Source organism: Saccopteryx bilineata, chromosome 3 (assembly GCF_036850765.1).
Source record: "Saccopteryx bilineata isolate mSacBil1 chromosome 3, mSacBil1_pri_phased_curated, whole genome shotgun sequence".
In the NCBI taxonomy this organism is placed as follows: Eukaryota; Metazoa; Chordata; class Mammalia; order Chiroptera; family Emballonuridae; genus Saccopteryx; species Saccopteryx bilineata.
Window position 1 is genome coordinate 305,010,769 of NC_089492.1, and position 26,328 is coordinate 305,037,096.

General features: G+C 43.2%; 2 protein-coding genes across 3 annotated transcripts in view; one reads left to right on the forward strand and one right to left on the reverse strand.

The window, feature by feature from the left end:
* Positions 1 to 2,117: 2,117 nt before the first annotated feature.
* The window catches only part of LOC136332042 (zinc finger protein 675-like), a 323,089-nt gene continuing 298,878 nt past the window's right edge, over positions 2,118 to 26,328 (reverse strand). The window contains exons 2-6 of the mRNA XM_066271294.1: positions 16,312 to 16,449; positions 15,873 to 15,954; positions 11,172 to 11,298; positions 4,800 to 4,870; positions 2,118 to 3,853 (exon numbers count right to left, since the gene is read on the reverse strand). Of these exons, the coding sequence (XP_066127391.1) occupies positions 2,630 to 3,853; positions 4,800 to 4,870; positions 11,172 to 11,298; positions 15,873 to 15,887 (1,437 nt within the window). The 5' untranslated portion in view covers positions 15,888 to 15,954; positions 16,312 to 16,449 and the 3' untranslated portion in view covers positions 2,118 to 2,629. The remainder of the gene's footprint in view (positions 3,854 to 4,799; positions 4,871 to 11,171; positions 11,299 to 15,872; positions 15,955 to 16,311; positions 16,450 to 26,328) is intronic.
* Positions 25,947 to 26,328, forward strand: part of LOC136332046 (ubiquitin-conjugating enzyme E2 C-like) — a 100,493-nt gene continuing 100,111 nt past the window's right edge. The window contains exon 1 of one of the 2 annotated variants that reach the window (XM_066271299.1): positions 25,947 to 26,162. In XM_066271299.1, coding sequence (XP_066127396.1) covers positions 25,947 to 26,162 — 216 coding nt within the window. Of the gene's footprint in view, positions 26,237 to 26,328 lie in introns of both variants that reach the window. The other variant, XM_066271298.1, reaches the window with a different exon arrangement.

The following is a 26,328-nucleotide window of genomic DNA, read 5'->3' on the forward strand; positions in this document are numbered from 1 at the left end:
AAAATTTCTTTTGAATGCTGATGAACAGGAGACACCATATCTTCTTCTCCTGCAAACTTCTACCTTCTTTTACTTGATCCAGCTAATAACACTGTCTTTTCTTTTTCCAAATAGCTCCAGATACATGGAAAAAGTTTATATAGGTGAATGGGGATCCTCAAACCCCTCAGCGAGATCTTCTGAGCATGGCTTTTAAGGTACCAAGAGGCAGAAAAAGCCCAATAGATATGCTTTTAGGATATGCCCTCCAACACCTCAAAGGGGTCTCATAGGAATCCATCTGGGTCCTGCTTCAATAGTGGAAAGGAAGGTCATTGAGCTAAAGCCTGCCAGGCTTACATGCCTTTGCTGTGAGGAAAAAGGGACACTGGGAGGTAGGCTTCCCCCTCGCTCCTCGAAGGGTGTTCAGGCTCTTTCAGCCCTGCTCCAGCCACCTATGACCTAACCTTGCCCAGAAAGCTGGGGCTTGCCACTGAAGGCTGAAGGTGCCCAGGGCCGTCAGCCCCATCTACAAAACTGTGGACGAGCCTAGGGTATTTCTTACAAGAAGCAGGTAAACTAATCTCATTTGCACAAGGGCCACTTAACTATGTCTTGTCTGAATAGTCAGGTTTTTAATTCTTCCCTCAAAAATCTCTGTTGTGGGTGTTGATAGTCCTATTTTCTGCTGCTTTGTTTAATATATAGATTCCTTTATTCCTCCTACCTCAATGCCCCACTCATATTTCAGGCTGGGACCTACTCCTAATTTAGAGCTCTCTCTCCCCCTTTTGCCAACTTCTATTATGAATCTACCTTTGCCACCCAGCTTAGTGTATCCCAAGGTTCTCTTTACCAAACCACAGTTGCAGAGCTCCAGGGAAAAGCACCCTGGCCTCATCTCTCCAGGCAGAGGAGAACAGAAGCTCCATCTCCATACATGCTGCAGATGGCTTTTCCAGTCTACCTGAATCATTACCAGCTAGAAGCAGCGGTCACTGGGACTTGGACGTGAGCTGCAAAGTATAGAATTGTGACAATTCCAGTGCCATGCGGACTTTTCCTGGATGTGGACTTTTTCTGGACTCCTGCTCCTTGAGACAGCTCCTAACGGACTGAACTGAGGCTGGGTTGCATTTGCACAGATTTGGCATGGTGTTGGTGCCAACTTGGATTTGGTGAACATGTTAAGGACACTACTACACTACTCTTTTATGGATTCTTCTTGTATTGGCCAAGAGTTTCCTTAAAGGCTTTAATCACTGTAAAAAAAAAAAAAAAAAAAAAAAAAAAATATATATATATATATATATATATATATATATATATATATATATATGACTGGATAAAGAAAATGTGGCACATATACACTATGGTATACTATTCAGCCATAAGAAATGATGACATCGGATCATTTACAACAAAATAGTGGGATCTTGATAACATTATATGGAGTGAAATAAGTAAATCAGAAAACAAAAAACAAAAAACACCCCAAAGCATGCTGGAGCACAAGTTGTGTGAGATCAAAACACTAGCTGCTTACAACTGGGCTCACATCGGAGGAGTTTCTTTTTGGATTCCTCTCAACCTAGGAAATAGAATCCCAAGATCCCAGAGCACACTGATCAGTGACTTTCATCATATTCCCACAGGGTGGGAGGGGGAGCTGGATTTGGGAACAGCCCAGGTTTTCACACAGCACCGCAGTTTTTACAATATTGACTAACTTCCCTACTCCATCCTTCACCTCCTTGTGACTATTCGATAACTAAGAAAAAGTGGCTCAGCTCTGAAAGCAACGGAGCAACAGCCGTAGACGGGCAGAGCATCACCTTGTAGGGGGCTCGCGGGGAGTATTCTGGTTGGGGTGCATGCAGGAGTCTGTGTCGCTGCCCCTTCTCCCCTAAAATTTAAACAATAAATTTAAAACTCTTGTAAAGAAAAAAAATATTTGTATTTATAAAGGCCTAAATTTTTTAAATGAAAAAATATTTCAAATACTGTCAAGGTAACAAAGGAGTAATTTTAAGTAATTGTACATGTCCAAACGTCCATTTTGCAACATACTTAAATGTTAACTAAGGGTGTAAACCTTAGATTACACTCTGTATATTAAATATTATGATTTAATGAAATATCTGAAAATTATGTTTTATTCATTTTAGAGTGTGAGACAGTGAGAGACAGAGAGAGAAGGGGGGAGGAGCAGGAAGTATCAACTCCCGTATGTGACTTGATCAGACAAGTGCAGGGTTTTGAACCGACGCCCTCAGCATTCCAGGTGCATGCTTCATCCACTGCGCCACCAACGGTCAGGCTAAAAATTATTTTTGACTGATATTCAGTGGCATCTCAGATTTCATTCCTCTCAGTTTTATTTTTTACTTCTGTAAGTTCAGTTTTCAGCATGAATAGTGTTGCTGAAGTGTGTATTTTGAACAGAATATGAATGGAAAATTTTCCCCAACATGCATTCACTTATATTGAGTGAGTCTGATGGTCCAACTGTAAGAGTTTCCACAATTTTCATTTTTAAGGTTTCTATCGTGAATTCTCATTTGTCGATAAAATTCCAAATATGGAATTCTTTATACACTGCTCACAAAAACCAGGGGATATTTCAAAATATTAAGTGACAAAATGTCCTCTAATTTTTGTGAGTAGTGTATGTTTGTTTAGTCTTCCCCCTGCTGTGAATTCTCTTATGTCGATTAGCACTTGAATGAATAGCAAAACCTTTGCCACATATTTCACATTTGTAAGGCTTCTCTCCAGTATGAGTTCTTTCATGTCGAATAAGAAGTGAACGGAGATTAAAATCTTTGTCACATATATGACATTTATAAGGCTTCTCTCCACTATGAATTCTCTCATGATCGGTAACATGTGAACTCTGTCTAAAGGCTTTGCCACATATTTCACATTTGTAAGGCTTCTCTCCACTATGAATTCTCTCATGATCGGAAACATGTGAACTCTCTCTAAAGCCTCTGCCACATATTTCACATTTGTAAGGCTTCTCTCCAGTATGAGTTTTCTTATGTCTAGTAATATGTGAACGCCGAGCAAAACTTTTGCCACATATTTCACATTTGTAAGGCTTCTCTCCAGTATGAATTCTTTCATGTCGAATAAGAAGTGAACGGAGATTAAAATCTTTGCCACATATATGACATTTATAAGATGTTTCTCCAGTATAAGTTTTCTTATGTATAGTAATACATGAACGCCGAGCAAAACCTTTACCGCATATTTCACTTTTGTAAGGCTTCTCTCCAGTATGAGTTTTCTTATGTCTAGTAATACATGAACGCCGAGCAAAACCTTTGCCACATATTTCACACTTGTAAGGATTCACTTCAGTATGAATTCGCTCATGGGCAGTAAGGTGTGAGCCCGAATTAAAGGCTTTACCACACTGTTTACATTTGTAAGCCTTATCCTCAGCATGAATCATCTTATGTTGAGAGAGATATGCAAGAGAAATAAAGGCTTTACCACATTTCTCACAATTGTAAGGTGTCTTTCTTGCATAAAATTTCTTGGGTTTTGTGTGTTTAAAAAGTTGAATAAGGACTCTTTCACTCTCATTACTACATTTGTAAGCTTCTTCTTCAGTATGAGTAGCTTCATGTTCACTGAGATTTAACAGTTGGTTTAAGCAACTGTCCCTCTCACTACAATTATTTTTCTCCTCAGCAATATGAATATTCTGGTGCAGAGTAAGATTTAAACTTTGATCAAAGTCCTTCCCGCATTTATAATGGTTCTTCAGAAATTCAGTTCTCAGATGTTTATTAGGATTTGAACCTTGATAAAAGTTTTCCCAACAGTCACTGAATCGATAACTTCTCTCTCCATTAAACGTACTCTGGTAAATCAATGTAAATAGATAGGTCATTAGTGAGGCCTCCAGAATCAGTAAACATGTAAAGATGTTCCAATAAACTACTATGTCATACTTTCTGAAAGACAAACATTGTGTAATCAATGACTGTATTAAAAAAAACTAACCAACCTTATGAAAACTATAAACTCCAAAAGAAGATTTCTGAGTGGAAAAACCATGAACACCTGTTTAATGGATTCCTAATGTTATCACCTTTAGAAATTCTATCTTTATTTTAAAATCTCTAATTTTTTTCAACAGTTTGAGTGTTTAATACATTTTTTAATACATTTATGGGGAAAATTATTCATACCACAGGCTTAAGAACGTGATGAATTTTACAAATACACTTTCCCATGTTTATTATAAATGTTCTCAGGAAATGTATTAAAATTTCATTTGGGTCTTCCCCTTGAGAAACACATTGCTCTACTCCTCTTATTCCAGCTCCAGTGAGCATGCTGTAAACTCTAAGGGACCCCACAGGACTTGGAACCAGGGAGCAACCGGAAGCAGCAGCTCGTCCTGGGCTCAGCCCCTGGGTCTGTTTCCAAGGCTCTCTTTCCTGTGACTTCCCACTGAGCCAAAGCAGTCCTGCCTAGGCTCTCCCGGGCCCTTCTTCCATCCTGAGCCCTTTCTTCTTTAACTGGCCCCATGTTTTGTAATATATTCTAAACAAACAAAGGTCACATAAGCGAAAACCCCCATAAAACAACAAATCATCATTCTGCAAATGCAAATACATTAGTGAAGGTTTTCTAAAGGTGTTTTAGACCTTCGATCTCTTTCAGGGTAGGTGTTTTATTATGAGTAAGCACTCCAGTTTGGTTAGGTCCATTCTAACAACCTTTTTGCCATTTATACTCCTGTTAACATTCCCACTTTCATGAGGAATACGTGCTAAAACATCACCTTTTCCATATCTTACCAATAGCATTTTCTGGAATGATTCTTTGGTTGGCTTTGGCAACAAGTCTTGCTTGTCTTCAGAAAAAATACCTGTAAAATAAATAAGTTATCACAACGTACACTTACATAACTATACTTTAAACTCTAATGTAGAAAATGAGTACTGTTTACTGATCTTCGGCGACATGGTAAATAGGAAGCATCAAAACTGCTCTTCCATGAAGTGAACTAGCAACAATTACTGGCACAGCTGCCTTTTCTGAGGACTCCAGAAACCAATTAGACCACAACAGCTTCAGGAGAGCAGCTCAGAAGAGTCACATCACAGAAGATAAGATGCTGATGTTTGCCCCCGATAACTGCTCGTTCTCCCTGATACAGCATGGAAATATTGTTTAAAAAACCCTACTCCTAATTCTCACTCATTCTCTGGGTAGAAACAGATGAGTGCACTGTGTGTTCAATGATCTGACAGTTTCCAGCTGCCCCTAAACTGGTTACTCCTTTGTGTGACACAGAGCGCTCAGGTACTGACGGTACACAACGAATGCACTGTGGTGCTTGTTTAAAATAAAAAAGGCAGTGGGGGGTTGGAGAGTGTTCTTACAACAAGGAGACAACAGTATTGAAGGTAGACATGAGCTAAAGGAAGGTACCATATGCTCAAGTTAGAGAAAACATTTTAAACTGGGGAATTACACACAAGTAACACAGAGCACACACAAGCCCAGCAATGGTCTCTTAGGCCTGAGAAACTTCTGGCACAGCTGACTGGTGTCTGTGTTCTCCTGCACAAAGCACGTTCATACACCCTGGGACAATGAGTGGTTCTTCCACTAATGCCCACGAGAGATCAGAAGGCTCACCAGGTATCGGTGGCCCAGCATGCAGAAATCCCACGTTTCAACGCAGGTCAGGGTGCGATCACCTGCTTCTCTTTCCTTTCCTCTTCCCCTTTCTCAGCCAAGGGCTCCACTAGTTCAACCTTCAGTCTCAGCAGCTAAAAATAGTCTGACTGATTAGAGCAGGGGTCCCCAAACTTTTTACACAGGGGGCCAGTTCACTGTCCCTCAGACCGTTGGAGGGCCGGACTATAAAAAAAACTATGAACAAATCCCTGTGCACACTGCACATATCTTATTTTATAGTGAAAAAACAAAACGAGAACAAATACAGTATTTAAAATAAAGAACAAGTAAATTTAAATCAACAAACTGACCAGTATTTCAATGGAAAATATGGGCCTGCTTTTGGCTAATGAGGTGGTCAATGTGCTCCTCTCACTGACTACCAATGAAAGAGGTGCCCCTTCCGGAAGTGTGGTGGGGGCGGATAAATGGCCTCAGGGGGCCGAGTTTGGGGACCCCTGGATTAGAGCATTAGCCTCAGACAGGGGTTTCTAGGTGTATCTTGGTTGTGGCAAATGCGTGAGTCTCTCTATCTGATTTCTCAAATTAAGTAATTAGATAGATAAAAATTAAAACAGTTGGAAACCCTAAGGAAATTAACTGAGACTATAAAGTAAAGACAATAAAGTCAAAACAAGAAGCATAAATTTTATAAATCACGCCATAGAAAGAAAATGTAACAGACTACTGTATTATGAACAATTACTTGCAAAACCACTGGACACTGAAAAAAGGGGAGTAAAGTTCCATAAAATCACCCTCTTTAAAATTTAGCATAGGCCCTGGCCGGTTGGCTCAACGGTAGAGCGTCGGCCTAGCGTGCGGAGGACCCAGGTTCGATTCCTGGCCAGGGCACACAGGAGAAGCGCCCATTTGCTTCTCCACCCCTCCGCCGCCGCGCTTTCCTCTGTCTCTCTCTTCCCCTCCCGCAGCCGAGGCTCCATTGGAGCAAAAGATGGCCCGGGCGCTGGGGATGGCTCTGTGGCCTCTGCCTCAGGCGCTAGAGTGGCTCTGGTCGCAACATGGCGATGCCCAGGATGGGCAGAGCATCGCCCCCTGGTGGGCAGAGTGTCGCCCCTGGTGGGCGTGCCGGGTGGATCCCGGTCAGGCGCATGCGGGAGTCTGTCTGACTGTCTCTCCCTGTTTCCAGCTTCAGAAAAATGAAAAAAAAAAAAAAAATTTAGCATAAAATATTAATCCAGAACAAAAATCAAAGGAGATCCACTAGTAAACCAGGACATAGATAAAAGAGTAATAAGAAGTTTAAACAAAACACTCCCTGCAGAGGAAAGCTGTGCAGAACATGGACTGATGAACTAGGTAATTCTAGCAACATTTAAAGAAAACTAACATGCCCGGGCCTCATAACTCGGTTGCTTAGAGCAGTATTTTTCAATCAGAGTACCGCAGCACACTAGTGTGCCGTGAGACATGGTCAGGTGTGCCGTGGGGAAATTAAACATGGGTCCCCAAACTACGGCCCGCAGAGGCTATTTATCCCGCCCGCCGCTAGCCACCTCCATCCGAACATAAACATTCCCCTCACAATCCCTCCAGCTATCAGTGACAGGAAGAGTGGAGGCACAGGAATGCTCACTGACCAATCACCTTCTAGGATTCATCCCGACCCCTAGCAATGAACCAATAGTAGGCCGCCTCTTATCCACATCCGGGAAGGTCCCCGCTTGGGCTGCCGCGCATTTGTCATTGTGTGGCCCCAGTGAGTAGTTGAAGCTGCTACTCCTCCCCATGGTCCTGATTTCTAATCCTGGTCAAGACTGGAGGTAAATGTTGCCACCCCTAGATGAAGCCTCAGCCTCAGCTGGTTATGTCTATCCTGATGGTGTATATAGATATTTGACCTTTTTCTTTTTAAAAGAGGCCCCTGCAGAGGGTGATATACAATGCATCACAATGCATCACAATGTTATCTAACTTTAAAGCTAAAGTTTGCTGATCTTCCTTCGGACAGTTTTTGGTTATCTGTTGCCAAGGGGTTCCCCATTCTGGCCAACAAAGCTATTTTGACATTGCTCCCGTTTTCAACCACATATCTATGTGAGCTGAGCTTCTCAAGCTTGACTGCGATAAAAACTAAAAACAGAAGGAGACTGAGCACTGTTGAGGAAAAGCTTCATGTGTGTCTTTCTACCATTCCTGCCAGGATATCCCTTCTGTGTTCATCAAAACAGGCCCAGGTTTCACACTAAGTGAGTATAAATACATTTAGAAACTATATTATTAACTATATGTATAATATGTACTGTGTTAGAGTGTCATTTTGTGTCACTTTGGTAGGTGGTGTGCCCCAGGATTTTGTGTCATCCTGGGGTAGGTGCTGTGCCCCAGGATTTTGTAAATGTAAAAAATGTGCCGGGGCTCAAAAAAGGTTGAAAATCACTGGCTTAGAGCAACAACCTGAAGCACAAAGCTTATCAGTTCAATCACTTGTCAGGATACATACAGGAACAGAACAATGTTCCTGTCTCTCCCTTTCTCCCTTACTTTCTCACCAAAATGAATATATTTCAAAATAATAAAAGAATGGCAATAATTCTCCATAAACATATCCAAACATTAAAGAGTAAAGGAATTATAAAAATACTTCTGCTGAGGCCCTGGCCGGTTGGCTCAGTGGTAGAGCGTCGGCCTGGCGTGCAGAAGTCCCGTGTTCAATTCCCGGCCAGGGCACACAGGAGAAGTGCCCATCTGCTTCTCCACCCCTCTCCCTCTCCTTCCTCTCTGTCTCTCTCTTCCCCTCCCGCAGCCGAGGCTCCACTGGAGCAAAGATGGCCCGGACACTGGGGATGGCTCCTTGGCCTCTGCCCCAGGCGCTAGAGTGGCTCTGATTGCAACAGAGCGACGCCCCGGAGGGGCAGAGCGTCACCCCCTGGTGGGCGTGCCGGGTGGATCCTGGTCGGGCGCATGCGGGAGTCTGTCTGACTATCTCTCCCCGTTTCCAGCTTCAGAAAAATACAAAAAAAAAACCCCAAAAACAAAAAAACAAACAAACTTCTGCTGAGCAGGTGATGGCACACTGGATAGTGTGTAGACCAAGAACAAGGTTCCAATCCCCAAGTCACTGTCTTTAGCATAGGCTCATCTGGCTTGAGTACAGGGTAGCTGGATTCAGCAAGGGGTCACTGGCTCGGCCGAAGCCCCCACTGAAGGCACACAAGAAGCAATTAGTGAATAAAGTGCCACAATTATAAATCAATGCTTATAATCTCTCTCCCTTTCTGTCTTTCTCTATAAAAAATATATAAATAAAAACTAAAAATGAATTAAAAAAATACATTCTAGGAAGGGTCCTGGCCAGTTGGCTCAGTGGTAGAGCGTCGGCCTGGAGTGTGGGAGTCCCGAGTTCGATTCCCAGCTGGGACACACAGGAGAGGCGCCCATCTGCTTCTCTGCCCCTCACCCCTTCTTCCTCTCTGTCCCTCTCTTCCCCTCCCGCAGCCAAGGTTCCATTGGAGCAAAGATGGCCCGGGTGCTGAGGATGGCTCTGTGGCCTCTGCCTCAGGCACTAGAATGGCTCTGGATGCAACAGAGTGACGCCCCAGAGGGGCAGAGCATCGCCCCCTGGTGGGCATGCTGGGTGGATCCCGGTCGGGTGCATGCGGGAGTCTGTCTGACTGCCTCCCCGTTTCCAGCTTTGGAAAAATGAAAAAATAAAAAAAAATACATTCTAGGAAGCTGTCTTTATGCAATATCAAACCCAAACAAAAGTACTAAGAATAAAACCACAAACCAAAATCTGTGATGAATTATGATGCAAAAGTTGTGAATAAAACATTACAGACTGAATTCAAAATCAGATTACAGGGGGTCCTCAGATTATGACAGTTTGATTTCCACAACAGTGACACAACCCAAATTTTGGAGTAAGTCAAAACACACCCTAGCCTGTCACTTATCTATCCTAACACAGTTGTAAAATCATAATCTAGAAAATAAAAACACAACTATGTCACAGAAAAAGAATAACATGCATACTTCTGCTGCACACAACCATACCAGTTCGCCCAGGTAGTAAGTATGACACAAACTGCGTAAGCCGAAACACCCATGCCTCAATCTTTTAAAGGTTTTATGAGAGTGCCTGACCAGGTGGTGGTGCAGTCCATAGACCTTCAGACTGGGATGCAAAAACCCAGCTTCCAAATCTGGAGGTCTCTGGCTTGTGAACAGACTCATCAACTTGAGCCCAAGGTCGCTGGCTTGAGCAAGGGGTCACTCACTCTGCTGTAGCTCCCGGTCAAGGCACATATGAGAAAGAAATCAATGTACAACTAAGGTGCCACAACAAAGAACTGATGCTTTTCTTTTCTATCCCTTCCTCTCTGTCTCTCTCTCTCTCAAAAATAAATAAATTTTAAAAAGGTATAGTATAGAAAGACAGAATAATTAAGCATAATTTGCAGCCCAGATAGAAGATCTCATGCACGAGGTCAACAGATCACCTGAGCAACTCACACTGCCACAATGAAAGGTGCCCTTACCTGAAAGAACAAGGGAAGAGCATGAAAGAGACGGGAGACACACACAGCCAGAAAGACACCAGTGAACCGGTAGCAGGGGAGAAGTCAGGTTACCAGGGCACACTCTCTGCACCCAGAAAGGGCAGAAAGTAGAAGCAACATTCCTGCGTGGCCAGCATGAACTGCAGCTGACCCGAGAGACGGTACACAGGAACGGCAGCTGCGCTCCAGCCGCCAACATTACCAAGCAGAAAACCAAACTAGACACGCAGATACCGCCACTGACAATCCCAGAGCCCCAGAGGCAGGGACAGTATGGGGTCACAGCACTCCCTCTCAGCAGCCCCGGGGACTGGAGGGGAAAAACATTTCTCCCTGAGCAGCAGGCACACATGGTGGGTACATCCCATGAAAAGGGAGAGATGAGGTGCAGCAATAATTTCTTCACTTTTTTATTGTTTTTAGTATTTTCAACTCTCTCTCCAGAGTCCCACTGTTTCCCTTGCTCCAACATGGAGATTAATGTTTACATCACAAACAAAAATTCCCGCATATATATAGAAATCAACATGAAGATGTTCAGTTTTCCAGAATATCTGATCTTCATTCAATTAAGGAAAAGAATATTACAGTAAAAATTGAGAAAAACCTTTCACTTATCAACCCACTGCTTGTCACTTTCTGTGGATAGGGACCAGTGTCAATATGCAGGTCCCAACCTTTCTTCCAAGAACTACTGAAACAATAGTAAAAAAACTGAGATAGTTTAAGTTTGCCATAGAGCATTATAAACACTCCGGAACAACCCCTTAATACTATAAAGTGGGAAGTACCTTTAAAAAAAAGAAGTTTAAACTCCTAAAGCCACATTATGAAGCCTTTCCTGTCTGAGTAAACAGAGCTTCAATCTCAGTCACCCAAGCAGGGGCTCCCAACACACACACACCCAAGGGAAAAGACACACAGGGCAGACAGTGACTTCTGGAGCAAAGTCATCCTCACCCAGCGAGAGCAGGTTCCTGTAGTTCTCCCACATCACGTGCACGTACAAGGCCCGCTGAGCTGGGCTCAGGTATTCCCACTCCTCCTGGGAAAATTCTATGGCCACATCCCTGAAGGTCAACCATCGCTGAAATGCAAACAAGAAACCAAGGAGAAATGGTGACAGTTATTAGCCTCACACAGAATGAGAAGGGAGATATAAAAATCAATTTGGTTAAAATGACTATTTGAAACATACACATCTAGATTTGAGCAAGTGATGTGTCCGACATGTTGGTTTACATTACTTTCTCATAATAGTTTATGACAGCCAGAAAATCAAGAAAGGTTTCTCACGTTGGAAAAGAACACGTGAAATGTACAATTAAAATTCAAACCCAAGTTGTCTATAGAGGACTGTTTGTAACTATGTTCTATACATTGAGTAATGTTCACTGTCTCTATGAACTAGACTATGCGCGGTGTCTTTAAGAGACAACAAAGTCCACAGGGTCTATAAAACCTTTCAGACTCTTAAATGTGATGAGGACAACAACAGAGACGAAGTCTTTGTATGTGTCCAATATGCCAGCATTAGTCCAGATGCTTCCACATGTTAACTTACTATCCATACAGTAGCTCACTAGAGACTGCTTTGTCGCCATCTTACAGAGGAGAAACTATCACGGGTATTCTAAGAAAGTCACCTCAGATCAAAATTGGACGTTCTAAGCGGCAAAAACTTCAACTTAGGTGGTGTTTTAGACTTAAAGCTAAAGAATCAGACAGGTCTGACCTGTTGGTGATGCAGTGGATACAGCGTCACACTGGGACTCAAAGGTCCCAGGTTCGAAACCCTGAGGTCATCACCTTGAACACTGGCTCATGATCTTTAGCGTAGGGTCACTAGCTTGAGTTTGGGACCACAGACATGACATCATGGTCGCTGGTCTGAGGCCAAGGTCCCTGGCTTTAGCTAGGGGTCACTCGATCTGCTGTAGCCTCCCCACCCCCACATCAAGGCACATATGAGAAAGCAATGAATAAAGAACTAAGGAGGCCCTGGCAGGTTGGCTCAGCAGTAGAGCGTTGGCCTGGCGTGCGGGGGACCTGGGTTCGATTCCCGGCCAGGGCACATAGGAGAAGCGCTCATTTGCTTCTCCACCCCCCCTTCCTCTCTGTCTTTCTCTTCCCCTCCCGCAGCCAAGGCTCCATTGGAGCAAAGATGGCCCGGGTGCTGGGGATGGCTCCTTGGCCTCTGCCCCAGGTGCTAGAGTGGCTCTGGTCGCGCCAGAGCGATGCCCCAGAGGGGCAGAGCGTTGCCCCTGGTGGGCGTGCCGGGTGGATCCCGGTCGGGTGCATGCGGGAGTCTGTCTCACTGTCTCTCCCTGTTTCCAGCTTCAGAAAAAAACAAAACAACAACAACAAAAAAAAGAACTAAGGAGCCGGAACAAACAACTGATGCTTCTCATCTCTCTGCCTTCCTGCCTGTCTACTTTTATCTGTCCCACTCTATGTCTCCATCACCAAAAAAATTAAAAAAAAAAAGAAAAAATAATAAAAAAATTATGCCCTAGAATAGTGAGTCATTGGATAGGGCATCGTCCCTGTGCACAAAGGTTGCAGGTATGATCCCTGGTTAGGGCACCCACGAGAAAAGAACAGTGAGTATGTTACTAAATAGAACAACTAAATGAAATACTGAATAGATGCTTCACTCTCTCTCCTTGACTCCCTCCCTCAAATCAATGGTAATTTTTTCCTTTTCTTCTTTTTTAACTTTTTTTTTAAAGAGAGAGAATGGGAAGTACCAGTAGCAAGAAGCATCAACTAGGAGCAGTAGCTTCTCAAATGTGCCTTCACTGGGCAACCCTGGGTTACAAACCAGATACCTCAGCATCCAGCTCAATGCTTTATGCATAGCACCACCACAGGGCAGGCTGAAATTATTTTTTTTTATAGTATTGAAATAGGAAACAGCCTAAAAAACACAGTGACAAACTGTTCTCTGAAACAAGTTGACACGAGGTAAAGTCTATCTATATTTTATTGCATAAATGGTCATCACATTGTGCTCACACACACATTACTATTCTCCCATTCACTTGATTTTTCTTTTTTTCCTTTTGAGAGAGACACAGACAGGGACACACAGACAAGAAGGAACATAGATGAGAAGTATCAATTCTTTGACGCAGCACCTTGTTGTTCATTGATTCTTTTCTCGTATGTACAACTGTACCATGATTGGAGGGGCCTCTAGCTGAGGAAGTGCCCCTTACTCAAGCCAGCGACCTTGGGCTCAAACCAATAAGCCTGTGCTCAATCCACACCCTTGGGGATTCAAACCACGGTCCTCTGCGTTCAAAGCCGACACTCGATCCCCTGTGCCACCATGTGGCGAGTCCCTTACATCCACTCAAAACATTGTTATGATAGTGTAAAAAAAAATCTCAACTGTGGAATATATTTAAAATACCATTTCAACTACAAAAAAAAATACAACTTATGAAATTATGTTTTTTATAAAAATCATGCAACTGCAAAGGCATGCATTCATGCACACATAAAAATAAACTAATAAACAGACATCAGAAGGGCTGTCCTTGAAATATTTTTGAATAATATCATTTACTACCAGTTTTACTCACATGTATCTCACCATCTTTGGGACAAGAAAAATCTATCAATTGTACTTCCATTGTGGTTATTAGAAAACTCTGAATTACAGTGGAGAAAGAGGACTGACCAGCACAGCTACTTAAGCAGAGATCAGCAGAGAAGAAAAATAGAGAAAAAAATAGAATGATACAGCATCAAAGAGTTCGAATAGTTAAAATTCACAAATACAGATACATGGACTGTTGGACTGGCTACATTCTGTGAGACAATACAGGGTATAAGACAAAAACTAACAGCCAAGGCGGGCTGCATACAACTAGTATACAAAAGTAGCAATGGGCTATCTAAAATACTAAGGGAAACGGTCCTATTTATCATAGATTTGAAAAGGATAAAATACTCAGGAATTAAAAACAGTCAACAAGCTGAATGACATACCCACTGGAAACAAACCATTGCAAAAATAAAACAAAGATTCAAATCATCAGAAAGCCATCCCTTAAGCCTGATCAGGCGGTGCCACGGGGGACAGAGCATCAGACTGTGATGCTGAGGATGCAGGATCAAAACTGAGGTTGCCACCTTGAGGGCGGGGTTGCAGCTTGAGCGTGGGATTATAGACATGACCCCATGGCCAATGGCTTGAAGCCGAAGGTCAGTGGCTTGAGAAAGGGGTCCCTCACTCTGCTATCGCGCCCCTGCACCCCCGCCAAGGCACACACGAGAAGGCAATCAATTAACAACTAAGGTGCCACAACAAAGAACTGATGTTCCCCATTTCTCTCCCTTCCTGTCTGTCTCTATCAGCCCCTCTCTCTGAAAAAATAAAAAACAAGACATCCCTTAATAATGGGTTGTAAATGAGTTACTATTGTTGAAACGTGCATGTTACTCAAGCATTCTACAGACTGGATGAAATCTATACCAAAATTCCAAAGGGAATTTCAGCACAAACAGAAAAGAAAAACAAAACCCAGGGCAGATTTAGTGTGAATCAAGCTAAAGGATCCAGGGGAGGGAAATGCCCTTAATAAAGGAGAAGTGGACGTTTTGGATTTTTTTAGATGGAAATGCATATAATAAAGCTCTGTCATACCAAATGACTTTTGACAAGAAAAACTACTTCATGGAGAGAGGCCAGTCTCTATAACAAATGGGTGTGTGGGGTAGAGAGGGGAGGTGGATATTTCCATTCAAAACAATGCAGCTGGAACCTTATTACCTGCACCGAACAGCAGCGTCAGTGTGTCAGAGGATACAGTGTGCAGGGTGAAAAATGCAGCATTGGAGAACTGGAAGTGGTAAAAACAACCTAAGGAATCTTGAATTGTCAGACAGTGGGTTGATTACACAAATGGATGATGTAATGAAACACCTTCTACCACAAATGTCTGTCTGTGAACTATCCGCTCAATTCCAAATCATTTCGATGTTCAAGTCAGTAACTCACTCACGTAGCTTCAAATGTATTACAAAAGCAGAAGGATTTCCCCTAACTGGCCCCTTTTCCAGAACTGATCAGGTATTTGTGCACATCAGTCCATGACCTCTATGTGCTTTTTCTTTTCCCCTAATTCACAGAGTGACAGGACGTCCAACATGGTGACTGGACAATCTCCCTCCTCAGCCACACTTCAGTGCTCGCATCCTAGCTCCAACCCAAGGGTTGAAGCCTTACCCAGGATGATGCCCAGGGGGTTTCTTTACAAGTCCTCTGTCACTGGGTCACACTGAGATGGACTCTAAGTAGACCTGAGTGGGACCAAGGGACGGCCCAGGTCAGTGTACACAAACATCAGGCAGCACAATTCAGAGTCAGAGAACAGCAAGTCAAAGGGCATTTCAAAAAGGACAGACACAAGCCTGACCTCTGGTGACTCAGTGGATCGGCACTGACTGGAAATGGAAACGCTGAGGTTGCTGGTTCGAAACCCCAGGCATTCCCAGTGAGGGCACATATGGAGCAACTAACACAAGTTGATGCTTTCCACTCATCCACCCTTTTTCTGTCTCTCTCCTTTCTCTAAAATCAATAAATAAAATCTTTAAAAAAATGAACAAACAAACAGATGTAACAATGAACAGAGAATATGATTTTACCTGAGAAAGAGGCATAGCTGAAGCCTCCTTCCCTCCTCTTCCGGGCTTCTTCCTCAGGCAACAAGGGTTTCCAGAAGTCAGTCTGGAAAGTAGAAGATACGCTGTTTACCATCATACCCCCTCCTGTGCCACAGCCACACACAGGAATGCCCTCTCTGTATGGCAAAGATGGTGACTGCTACCCACAAACAGGAGGATTTCTGGGGCAGCAAACTGTTCTCAGAGACACACAAGTGGATTTTTATACCTGTCCTCAGATCATGCTGCCCACCTGGTCACACACACCTCAGCAGTTGGGACATCCACTAAGCAGATGCTGCCCTGCAGGTCACAGGCCTCGTCCAGACCAAACCCACGCACAGCAGAGTCCCCTCACCCTCACCCCAGATCTCAGGCCCCAGAGCCTTGCTGCTCAAGGATGGATGCAGGTTAGAATCACCTGACGTGCCCTGGCCAGATGTCTTGGTTGTTTAGTGTCCTCCTGAAGCTCAGAGGTTGCTGGTTCAACCTCGGGTCGGGACTCGTGCAGGAACAGACCAATGTCCCTGCCTGTCTCTCTTTCTCCCTTTGTCTCTCACTAAAAACCAGTAAATTAAAATAATAATTTCTATCTGTCTTTCTCTCTGTCTCTGTCACATACAAAAAACGAAATTAATGGCAGGAATAAACCACATTAAGTAGACTTTTTTTCTCCTAAACAATACTATAGCACTGGTCAGGATAGCTCAGTTGGTTAGACTGTCTTCTGGTTCACAAAGGTTTCTTGTTCGATCACAGGCACAGTACATACAGAAACGAGTCCGTGTTTCTGTCTCTCCCCCTTCTGTCTCTAAACATTAAAATATAATAAATATTGTTAAGAAATTAAATTAGTTATCCTAGATGAATCATATTTTATGATCCTACCCTCCTAGAAAATAGTAACCGCAGACACTGTGGCAGGTGAGTAATATGAGGAGGCATCAGGAAGGACACAGATGTCCACGACAAACCCACTTTCCTATTGTGTATTGGAGAGTGCAGTCAATGCTTGAGATAAGAAAAAGTGTAAACTACAAAGTAAGAAAGATAACTAAAGTTATATTCAGGAATTACTTATTTAAAAGAGAAAATACATTCAGTAAGCACATTTTCATTTATATAGCGAGAAAGAAGTACATCCATCCACGTAACTAAACTCATTTTCTTTCTTTATTTTCAGTGAAAGAAAAGGAGACAAACAGAAAGACAGAGAGGCACAGACAAAAAGAAGGGATAGAGATGCACCGACATTTAAGAAAGTGAAGACAGCTTGACCAGGCGGTGGCGCAGTGGATAGAGTGTCAGACTGGGATGCCGAGGACCCAGGTTCAAGACCTCGAGGTTGCCAGCTTGAGCGCGGGCTCATCTGGTTTGAGCAAAGCTCACCAGCTTGGACCCAAGGTCGCTGGCTTGAGCAAGGGGTTACTTGGTCTGCTGTAGCCCCCCAGTCAAGGCACATATGAGAAAGCAATCAATGAACAACTAAAGTGCCACAACGAGAAACTGATGATTGATGCTTCCCATCTCTCTCCGTTCCTGTATGTCTGTCCCTATCTGTCCCTCTCTCTGACTCTCTGTCTCTGGAAAAAAAAAAAAAAGCTTAAAAAAAAAAAAGAAAGTGAAGACAGAGATTGTGAGAAAATATTTTCACATTATGTATCTAGGAATTGTACTTAAATTATACAAATGATTTGCAAAACATAACAATAATACCGTTATTAAATTCCTTTATGTATGAGGTCATAAATCTTTTTAAAAACTGAATCTTGTAAGTAATTCAGGAATTACTTATTTAAAAGAGAAAATACATTCAGTAAGCACATTTTCATTTATATAGCGAGAAAGAAGTACATCCATCCATGTAACTAAACTCATTTTCTTTTTTTTATTTCAGTGAAAGAAAAGGAGACAAACAGAAAGATGTCACTACTGAAAACTTACTAAATGTCAGTAAGTTGTAGAATTACTATGTAAATGTTATATACAAATTATGGCCCTAAATCCCTGGTTGGTTTGTTTATTTGTAGAGCATTGGTCTGGCATCAATTTACTAATTTGACAGTGAGAGAGAAAGACATAGAGAGGGAGAGAGAAAAAGAGAGAGAGATATACCATAAAAGAGAGAAAGAGGACCATGGATTTATTGTTCAATCCATTTATGCATTCATTAGTTGACTCAAATTATGCCCTGAGCAAGGATCAAACCTGCAACCTTGACATATTAGAGGTACACTCCCATCAAAGGTGTCACCCCACCAGGGTAGCACTGTCTCATAAGTAAATATTATAGTATTTAAGGTTCAAAACACATTAAGAAAAGTCTACAAAAATGTAAATACATTGGAACGTGGCAAATGAAGCTGAAGTACCTTGAGATCCCTGCATTGTCATAGAAGAGTGTAAAGACACTGTTTATCACAAGAATTTATAAAGTGCTACACTATGCATAATATCTACTGTCAGGAAGAAAACTAACAGCTGTCTTAATTTTTATGCTTACAGATGTGGAAAAAATAATTTTAAACTTTAAAAACTCATCTGAGCCCTGGCTGGTTGGCTCAGCGGTAGAGCGTCGGCCTAGCGTGCGGAGGACCCGGGTTCGATTCCCGGCCAGGGCACATAGGAGAAGCGCCCATTTGCTTCTCCACCCCTCCGCCGCGCCTTCCTCTCTGTCTCTCTCTTCCCCTCCCGCAGCCAAGGCTCCATTGGAGCAAAGATGGCCCGGGCGCTGGGGATGGCTCTGTGGCCTCTGCCCCAGGCGCTAGAGTGGCTCTGGTCGCAACATGGCGACGCCCAGGAGGGGCAGAGCATCGCCCCCTGGTGGGCAGAGCGTCGCCCCCTGGTGGGCGTGCCGGGTGGATCCCGGTCGGGCGCATGCGGGAGTCTGTCTGACTGTCTCTCCCTGTTTCCAGCTTCAGAAAAATGCAAAACAAACAAACAAACAAACAAACAAAAAAAACCTCATCTGAGCCCTGGTTCAGTAGCTCAGCTGGTTAAGAGTGTCTTCCCTGGCCCTGGCCGGTTGGCTCAGTGGTAGAGCGTCGGCCTGGCGTGCAGGAGTCCCGGGTTCGATACCCGGCCAGGGCACACAGGAGAGGCACCCACCTGCTTCTCCACCCCCCCCCTCCTTCCTCTCTGACTCTCTCTTCCCCTCCCGCAGCGAGGCTCCACTGGAGCAAAGGTGGCCCGGGCGCTGGGGATGGCTCCTTGGCCTCTGCCCCAGGCGCTAGAGTGGTTCTGGTCGCAACAGAGCAACGCCCCGGAGGGGCAGAGCATCGCCCCCTGGTGGGCAGAGCTTCGCCCCTGGTGGGCGTGCCGGGTGGATCCCGGTCGGGCGCATGCGGGAGTCTGTCTGACTGTCTCTCCCCATTTCCACCTTCGGAAAAATACAAAAAAAAAAAAAAAAAAAAAAGAGTGTCTTCCCCATATGCTAAGGTTGCAGGTTCGATCACCGGTCAGGGCACATATGAGAAGCAACCAATGAATGCATAAATAAGTGAATCAACAAATTATTCTATGTTTCTTGTTCTCTCTCTAAACAAAAATCAACCAGTGCAATTTAGAAAATTTAAAGAAGACCAAAAAAAAAAAAAGAAAAAACAACAAAAAGAGATACAGAAAAAATACTATAAGCAACTACAATGCACTTAGATTACTGTTTTAAAAGAGATGAAAAATTAAACAAAATAAGCATTTCTGTTAGTTACATTAAATACAAACTTTACAAAATTGTCACATTCAAATAAAATTTAAAATCAAATAACATCCTATTATAGATGACATGTAAGTAACATGATATGGAAACCTTGAAATAAAAGGTTAGAGCCTGACCTGTGGCGGCACAGTGGATAAAGCGTCGACCTGGAAATGCTGAGGTCGCCGGTTCGAAACCCTGGGCTTGCCTGGTCAAGGCACATATGGGAGTTGATGCTTCCAGCTCCTCCCCCTTCTCTCTCTCTGTCTCTGTCTCTCTCTCCTATCTAAAAATGAATAAATAAATAAATAAAATGCTATTTGAAAAAGACAAAATATTTTTTAAAAAAAGAAAGAAAAGGTTAGAAAAAGATATATCATGGCTGACCAGGAGGTGGCGCAGTGGACAGAGCTTTACCTGTGATGCTGAGGACCCAGTTTGAAACTACAAGGTCACAGTGTTGCATGTGGGCTCATCGGGTTTGATAATGTGCTAATGAGCGAAAACACGGGCTCACCAGCTTGAGCATGGGCTCGCAGATATGACCTTATTATGGTCACTGGCTTGAAGCCGAAGTTGACCGGCCTGATCAAGGAATCACTGGCTCTGCTGCCGAACCCTCACATTTAAAGCATGTATGAGATAGCAATCAATAAACAATTAAGGTGCAGAAACTACGAGTTGATGTTTCTCATCTCTCTTCCTTCTAGTTGGTCTGTCTCTATCTGTCCCTCCATTTTTCTGTCTGTGATAAAAAGAGAAATAAAGAAAAGAAAGGAAGAGATACACCATGAAAGGCTCACCACAAACTGCTGTAACCATACTCTTACAGAAAAAGAACCAGAATACCCTAAAGTTACTGCTGAGAAAGAAAAACAATGCTCACTAGTATTAGTTTCAATTGAGCACCATGTAAAAGCTTAAAATTCCTTTCCTGACTGACCCATCAGGTGCAATGGATCAGGTGTTGACCCGGAATGCTGAAGTTACTGGCTTAAAACCATGAGCTTGCCAGGTCAAGGCACAAGTGAGAAGCAACTACTATAAATTCATGCTTCCCTTTCTTCACCACCAACACCCTTTCTCTCTCTCTTCTCTTAAAAATTAATCTATAAAATCTTGAAAGAAAAAAAAAATTATTAAAAGACTGCCATTCCTATGCATCTAACGTAGCCCTGAAATGTATTGTGAAACTGGACCACAAAACAATAATAAACAAATTCACACTAATCATAGCTGCACCAGTAATTGACAGACAAATAGGCCATCAAGAAACGATACAGAATTTATAAACTACCATTTTGAAGACCAACAGAAATATTTTATATTGAGCGAAAAATGTTGAGCCTTGGCCAGGTAACTCCAGTTAGCTGGTTAGTGTCATCCAGAAATGTCAATGATGCAGATTTCACCTCCAGTCAGGGCAGATACAAGAATCTACCAATGAATGCATTAATAATTGGAACAACAAATCAAAATTTCTTGCTGTCTCTTGCTCTCATCCTCTTTGTCTAAAATCAATAAATAAATTAAAAAAAATTCTTCTTAGAGACAGACAGAAGGAAAGACAGGGACAAAAAGGCAGGAGAGATGAAAAGCATCCATTCTTCATTTAGGCTCTTTTGCTGTTCTCTGATTTCTTCGTCATATATGTCTTTACCATGGAGGCTACAACAGACCGAGTGACCCCTTGCAAAAGCCAGCAACCTCAGGCTTAAGCTGGAGAACTCTGGGTTTTGAACATGTGTCCTCCATGTCCCAGTCCAACGCTCTATCCACTGCGCCACTGCCTGGTCAGTGAAATTTTTTTTTAAATTAAAGACTATATTTATTTTTTAAAAGTTTAGATAAATTTCAACAATTTAAATACATGTAAAGTTTGTGAACACAACTCTCAGAAGTCTATGCATTTTAAAATGTCTTGTTTCCCAAATGTATATATACACCGAATGAAATTCCATTCAAAATTCTAAACTAACCGCTATATACAGCTTTAATAACAAAATGGAAATATATGCTCTATCAGTTATGAGACTTAAAAGTTATTTAATTATAATAGTACAATAATAGTACTATAGACAAATAAGTCACAGGAACTAAATACAAAGCTGATGAGCAGACTCCTGCATAGAAGAGAAGTGATGTCACAGCAGGCTCTGCAGAGAAAAAGGTAAGAATGGCTTTTTAAGCCTGACCAGGCAATGGCGCAGTGGATAGTGTAGCTCAACTGAGAGGAGCTGGAGGTGCTGTTAACTACAGGCACTGGGGGCTGCTGCCCCGGACATCTGCTGACATGGGGGTTGGTGACTCTAGTGTGCTCAGATTAGCACATCCTGGTCTGTGTTCTTGTTAAGTGACTTTCTGAAAAACAACAGCAGCATGAGTTACTGAAGAATAATAGGAGAAAGCAGATTTTGTCCCACAAGAACACACAAGCTTTTTGAAGTAGAAGGTGAGGTGTGACTTAACATTCCAGCCTCTTTTTTCTCTTGAGGTGTACGGAGACGCTCATCTCAATCTTTTTAAACTGCTTCCTGCTTATCTGGGGTCTTAGAGCAGTCCCCCCCCCCTTTTTGTTTTATAAACTCTGTTTACTTCCGCAATCCTTCTTTCGTTTCGTTTCTTCCCCTGCACAAAACTTCTATACCTTACAAAAATCTTCCTAACAATTCATAAATAACTAGCTTCTAGAACAACTTAAGTTTCTTTTTTTACCTTCAAAAAATACCTCTATACCTGTTACGTTGGGGTCTAGGACCGCTAACCAGAAATCCTCTACTAGCCAGGTTCAAGTGATCTGGCACCAGAGCGGGTCCTTAACTCTCCACCTGAGCAAAACTAACTGATTTTCCACCTCACCATCCACATCTATATCCCCGCTGGGGCTATTTTTTCATTAGGTGATCCCCTTTCCCCTACCCCTGCCCCAAAAGTCTCCACCAAAATTAATCTCGCTAGACTCGCTCACTGCGCCTATAAAAGTTAAATCCCCAGGCTCTCAAGGCTGACGCCATTTTGGACTCAGCCCATCTGTTCGCAGATGCATCAATAAGTTTCTTAAAAACCATCATTCCTGACTTGTGGTAGCGCTGTGGATAGGGCATCAACCTGGAATGCTCAGGGCGCTGGTTTGAAGCTCCAGCCTTGCCCAGTCAAGACACATCTAAGGAGCAACTACAAGTTGATGCTTCCCGCTCCTTTCCCTGCCTTCTCCCCCTCTCTCCCCTATCTCTAAAATAAATAAATAAAGTCTTTTAAAAATATGCCTGAATAGACGATCAAGCAGTGGATAGGGCATCAGCCTGGGATGCTGAGAACTCAGGATCCAAACCTTGAGGTCACTGCCTTGAGCATGGGAGCATAAACAAGACACCCAGGGTGGACAGAGGGGAAAAAAACTCTTCTCCAGCAAACATTAGCAATACAACGGCCCCTCCCAAGCAGAAACGGAAAGTGCAATTTACAATCTGCTACCCTAAAGGCAAACACTGCAGCCTTACACCGAGTACACACAGGTGCTGCCCAGGCCAATGCAAAATATAAGCAAGCATACTTAAAAAACATTTGTAAAGTTTATCTGCCCAACAGCACCCAAACCACAGGCAGTCACCTGCTTCCTCCGAAATACCTTGGAGCTTCTTCCACACGACTCGTCCCACAACCATAATTCCAGGGGCCCACACTGCACCACTTCTACTCCGTGATGTGAGACAAACCTCCCATCAACGAAAATATTTCAGAAAACTTCAAAGGATAAGGGCACACTGACGTCATTTTCTGCATCCCGCGAGGAATCTAAACTTGACACTTCCGCAAACTGATTTGGTGCCTGAAAGCGTCATCCCGATATAACCCTGTTACGGTGGCCGAGGAGGATCTAAAGTGTTAGAAGAAACACAGGTGATTTCCCACACTCCCTTGGAAGGTGATACGAAAGCGCTCCCTCGCTCCCAAAGCCGAATTGGGGGCCGCCAGGTTGGGTAACCTAAAACCCTATGTAAGAAAAGCAGCAAAGTTGGAGCCTGTAGCCGGGGTGGCTGAAAGGTGGGAAGGTCCTCAAATTATGTTTTTTTTGGCACTATGACTTATGTATTTTCAGAGATTGTAGCTTCCAGAGGCAAAATAAGAAGCGAGCTAAGTTTTCGGTGGATCAGCAGAAATACCATATGGCCACAGCAGTCTTAAAGTTTGTATTTTTAAAAAGTGAGTTTTTAAAAAATTTTTGACATGGTCAAGAGTTTTGAGTTGATGTAACAGCAGAGAGTAATACTCAGAGAAGAGGACATACGTCCTGTAAACGAACACCAACCCAGAACTGCTAGCGAAAGTTTTCATAATCTTTTTAAGACCAGAAAAAGACTTGGAGAAATGGGTACTGAGTGAGGCTGGTCATCACCCACCAGAGAGGAAGAGCGGCCTAGACAATCTAAAGTTGACATTGGGACCAGATCTCGAGGAAAGGCCACTGAAAGTGAACCAGTAAAGTGGGGCTCCATTTCTCTGCAGCAATGAGAAAGGCACCACCACTGAGAATCCAAATATATTACCATCAATTACTTTTTCACCAAAGTCCCAGGATAAACCAATGGGATAAGTCTTTCATCAGAAGATGCTGGGATAATTGTATACCTAGTGTCAGGGAAATAAATTAAGACCCTTAACACTAGTCATAAAGAAAAATTAAGACAAAATAGATAACAGTTTTAAGTATAATATGAGAACATATAAAACTTATTAAAACATATGGGAAACAATTTTGCTGAACCCAAATTAGCCAGAGTTCTCAGAGCATTAAATAAAGGATGAAAACTAGCAGTTGTGTTGAAGTACATAATTCCCATGATTACAGAAGTAAAAATATAATTTAAAATAAAATTACATTAAGGCCTGGCCGGGTGGCTAGAGCATTATTCCATCACTGAGGGCATGTATGAGAAGCTAGCAATGGGCGCACAACTAAAATGAAACAACTAAGTGGAACAATGACAAAATGCTTCTTTCTCTTCTGCTCTTTCCCTTCCTCTCTCTCTTTCAAATCAATGGAAATTTGTTTTGTCACAGAGTCAGAGAGAGGGACAGATAGAGACAGACAGGAAGGGAGAGAGATGAGAAGCATCAATTCTTTGTTGCGGCACCTTAGTTGTTCGTTGATTGCTTTCTCATATGTGCCTTGATGGGGGGCGGTACAGCAGACCGAGTAACCCCTTGCTCAAGCCAGCGACCTTGGGCTCAAGCTTGAGAGCCTTGCTCAAACTAGATGAGCCCAGGTCAAGCTGCCACCCTTGGATCCTCTGCATCCCAGGCTGAAGCTCTATACACTGTGCTACAGTCAGGTTAGGCTGGAAAAATATTTCAAATACTCATCCAAGCCCTGGCCAGTTAGCTAAGTTGGCTAGAGCATCATTCAGAGAAGACATGGTTGTGGGTTTCATTCCTGGTCAGAACATGTACAAGCAACCAAAGAATGCAAAAATAAGTGGAACAACAAAAGGATGTATGTTTCCTGTTTTGTTTTGTTTTTATCTCTCTTTCCCTTTCTATCACTATTAATTCAATAGGAAACTTTTATTTTTCCTCTGAGTGAGAAGTGGGGAGGGCAGAGGGACAAACTACTGCATGCGCCCGACCGTGGTCTACCCGGCATTCCCACTAAGGGGTGATGCTCTGCCCATCTGGAGTATTGCTTCGTTGCAACCGGAGCCATTCTAGTGCCTGAGATGGAGGCCATGGAACTGTCCTCAGCAACTGGACCCACTTTTTTTCAATGGAGTCTTGGCTGTGGGAGAAGAAGGGAGAGAACAAGAGAGAGGGGAGGGGGGAGGGTGTAGAAGCTGATGCATGCTTGTCCTGTGTGCCTGGCCTGGAATCAAACCCAGAACTTCCACATTCTTGGCCAACACTCTCAATAAATAAAATTTAAAAAAATTTAAAATCAGCCTGTCCAGGCAGTGGCGCAGTGCATATAGCATCAGACTGGGATGCGGAGGACCCAGGTTCAAAACCTCGAGGTTGCCAGTTTGAGCGCAGGCTCATCTGGTTTGAGCAAGGCTCACCAGCTTGAGCCCAAGGTCGCTGGCTTGAGCAAGGGGTTACTTGGTCTGCTGTAGCCCCCTGGTCAAGGCACATACGAGAAAGCAATTAATGAACAACTAAGGTGCTGCAACAAAGAATTGATGCTTCTCATCTCTCTCGCGTCCAGTCTGTCTGTCCCTATCTGTCCCTCTTTCTGTGTCTCTCTGTCTCTGTCACAAAATATAAATTTTTAAAATCATTTTTTACTAAAAAAAAAAAAAAAAAAAGAAATACGTGCAGTTAGAGTCGTGCTCTAGGAGTTTCTGTGTTCTGTCAGCTCAGCCTGGATGGCCCCACAGAACCGCAACCCAGCCACTGCCAGCATTGCTGCAGCTCGTAAAGAAGCCCAGCCCAGGGGGGACGCTGCCCCGGGCCCCGTGGGCAAGAGGTCACAGCAGGAGGTGATGGCCCTCATGATGTCTGGCAACAAAGGAATTTCTGCCTTCCCAGAATCAGACCACCTTTTCAAATGGGTGGGCACCATCCATGGAGCAGCTGGCACAGTATATGAAGACTTGAGATATGAGCTCTTTCTAGCGTTCCCCAGGGGCTACCCATACAGAGCACCCACAGTGAAGTTTCTCGCTGAAACACACACACAAAAGTGCACTGCTGAAACAGAAGTACAAGAATTTTCATGGCAGCTGGATCCTAACCATCTGGACTGCA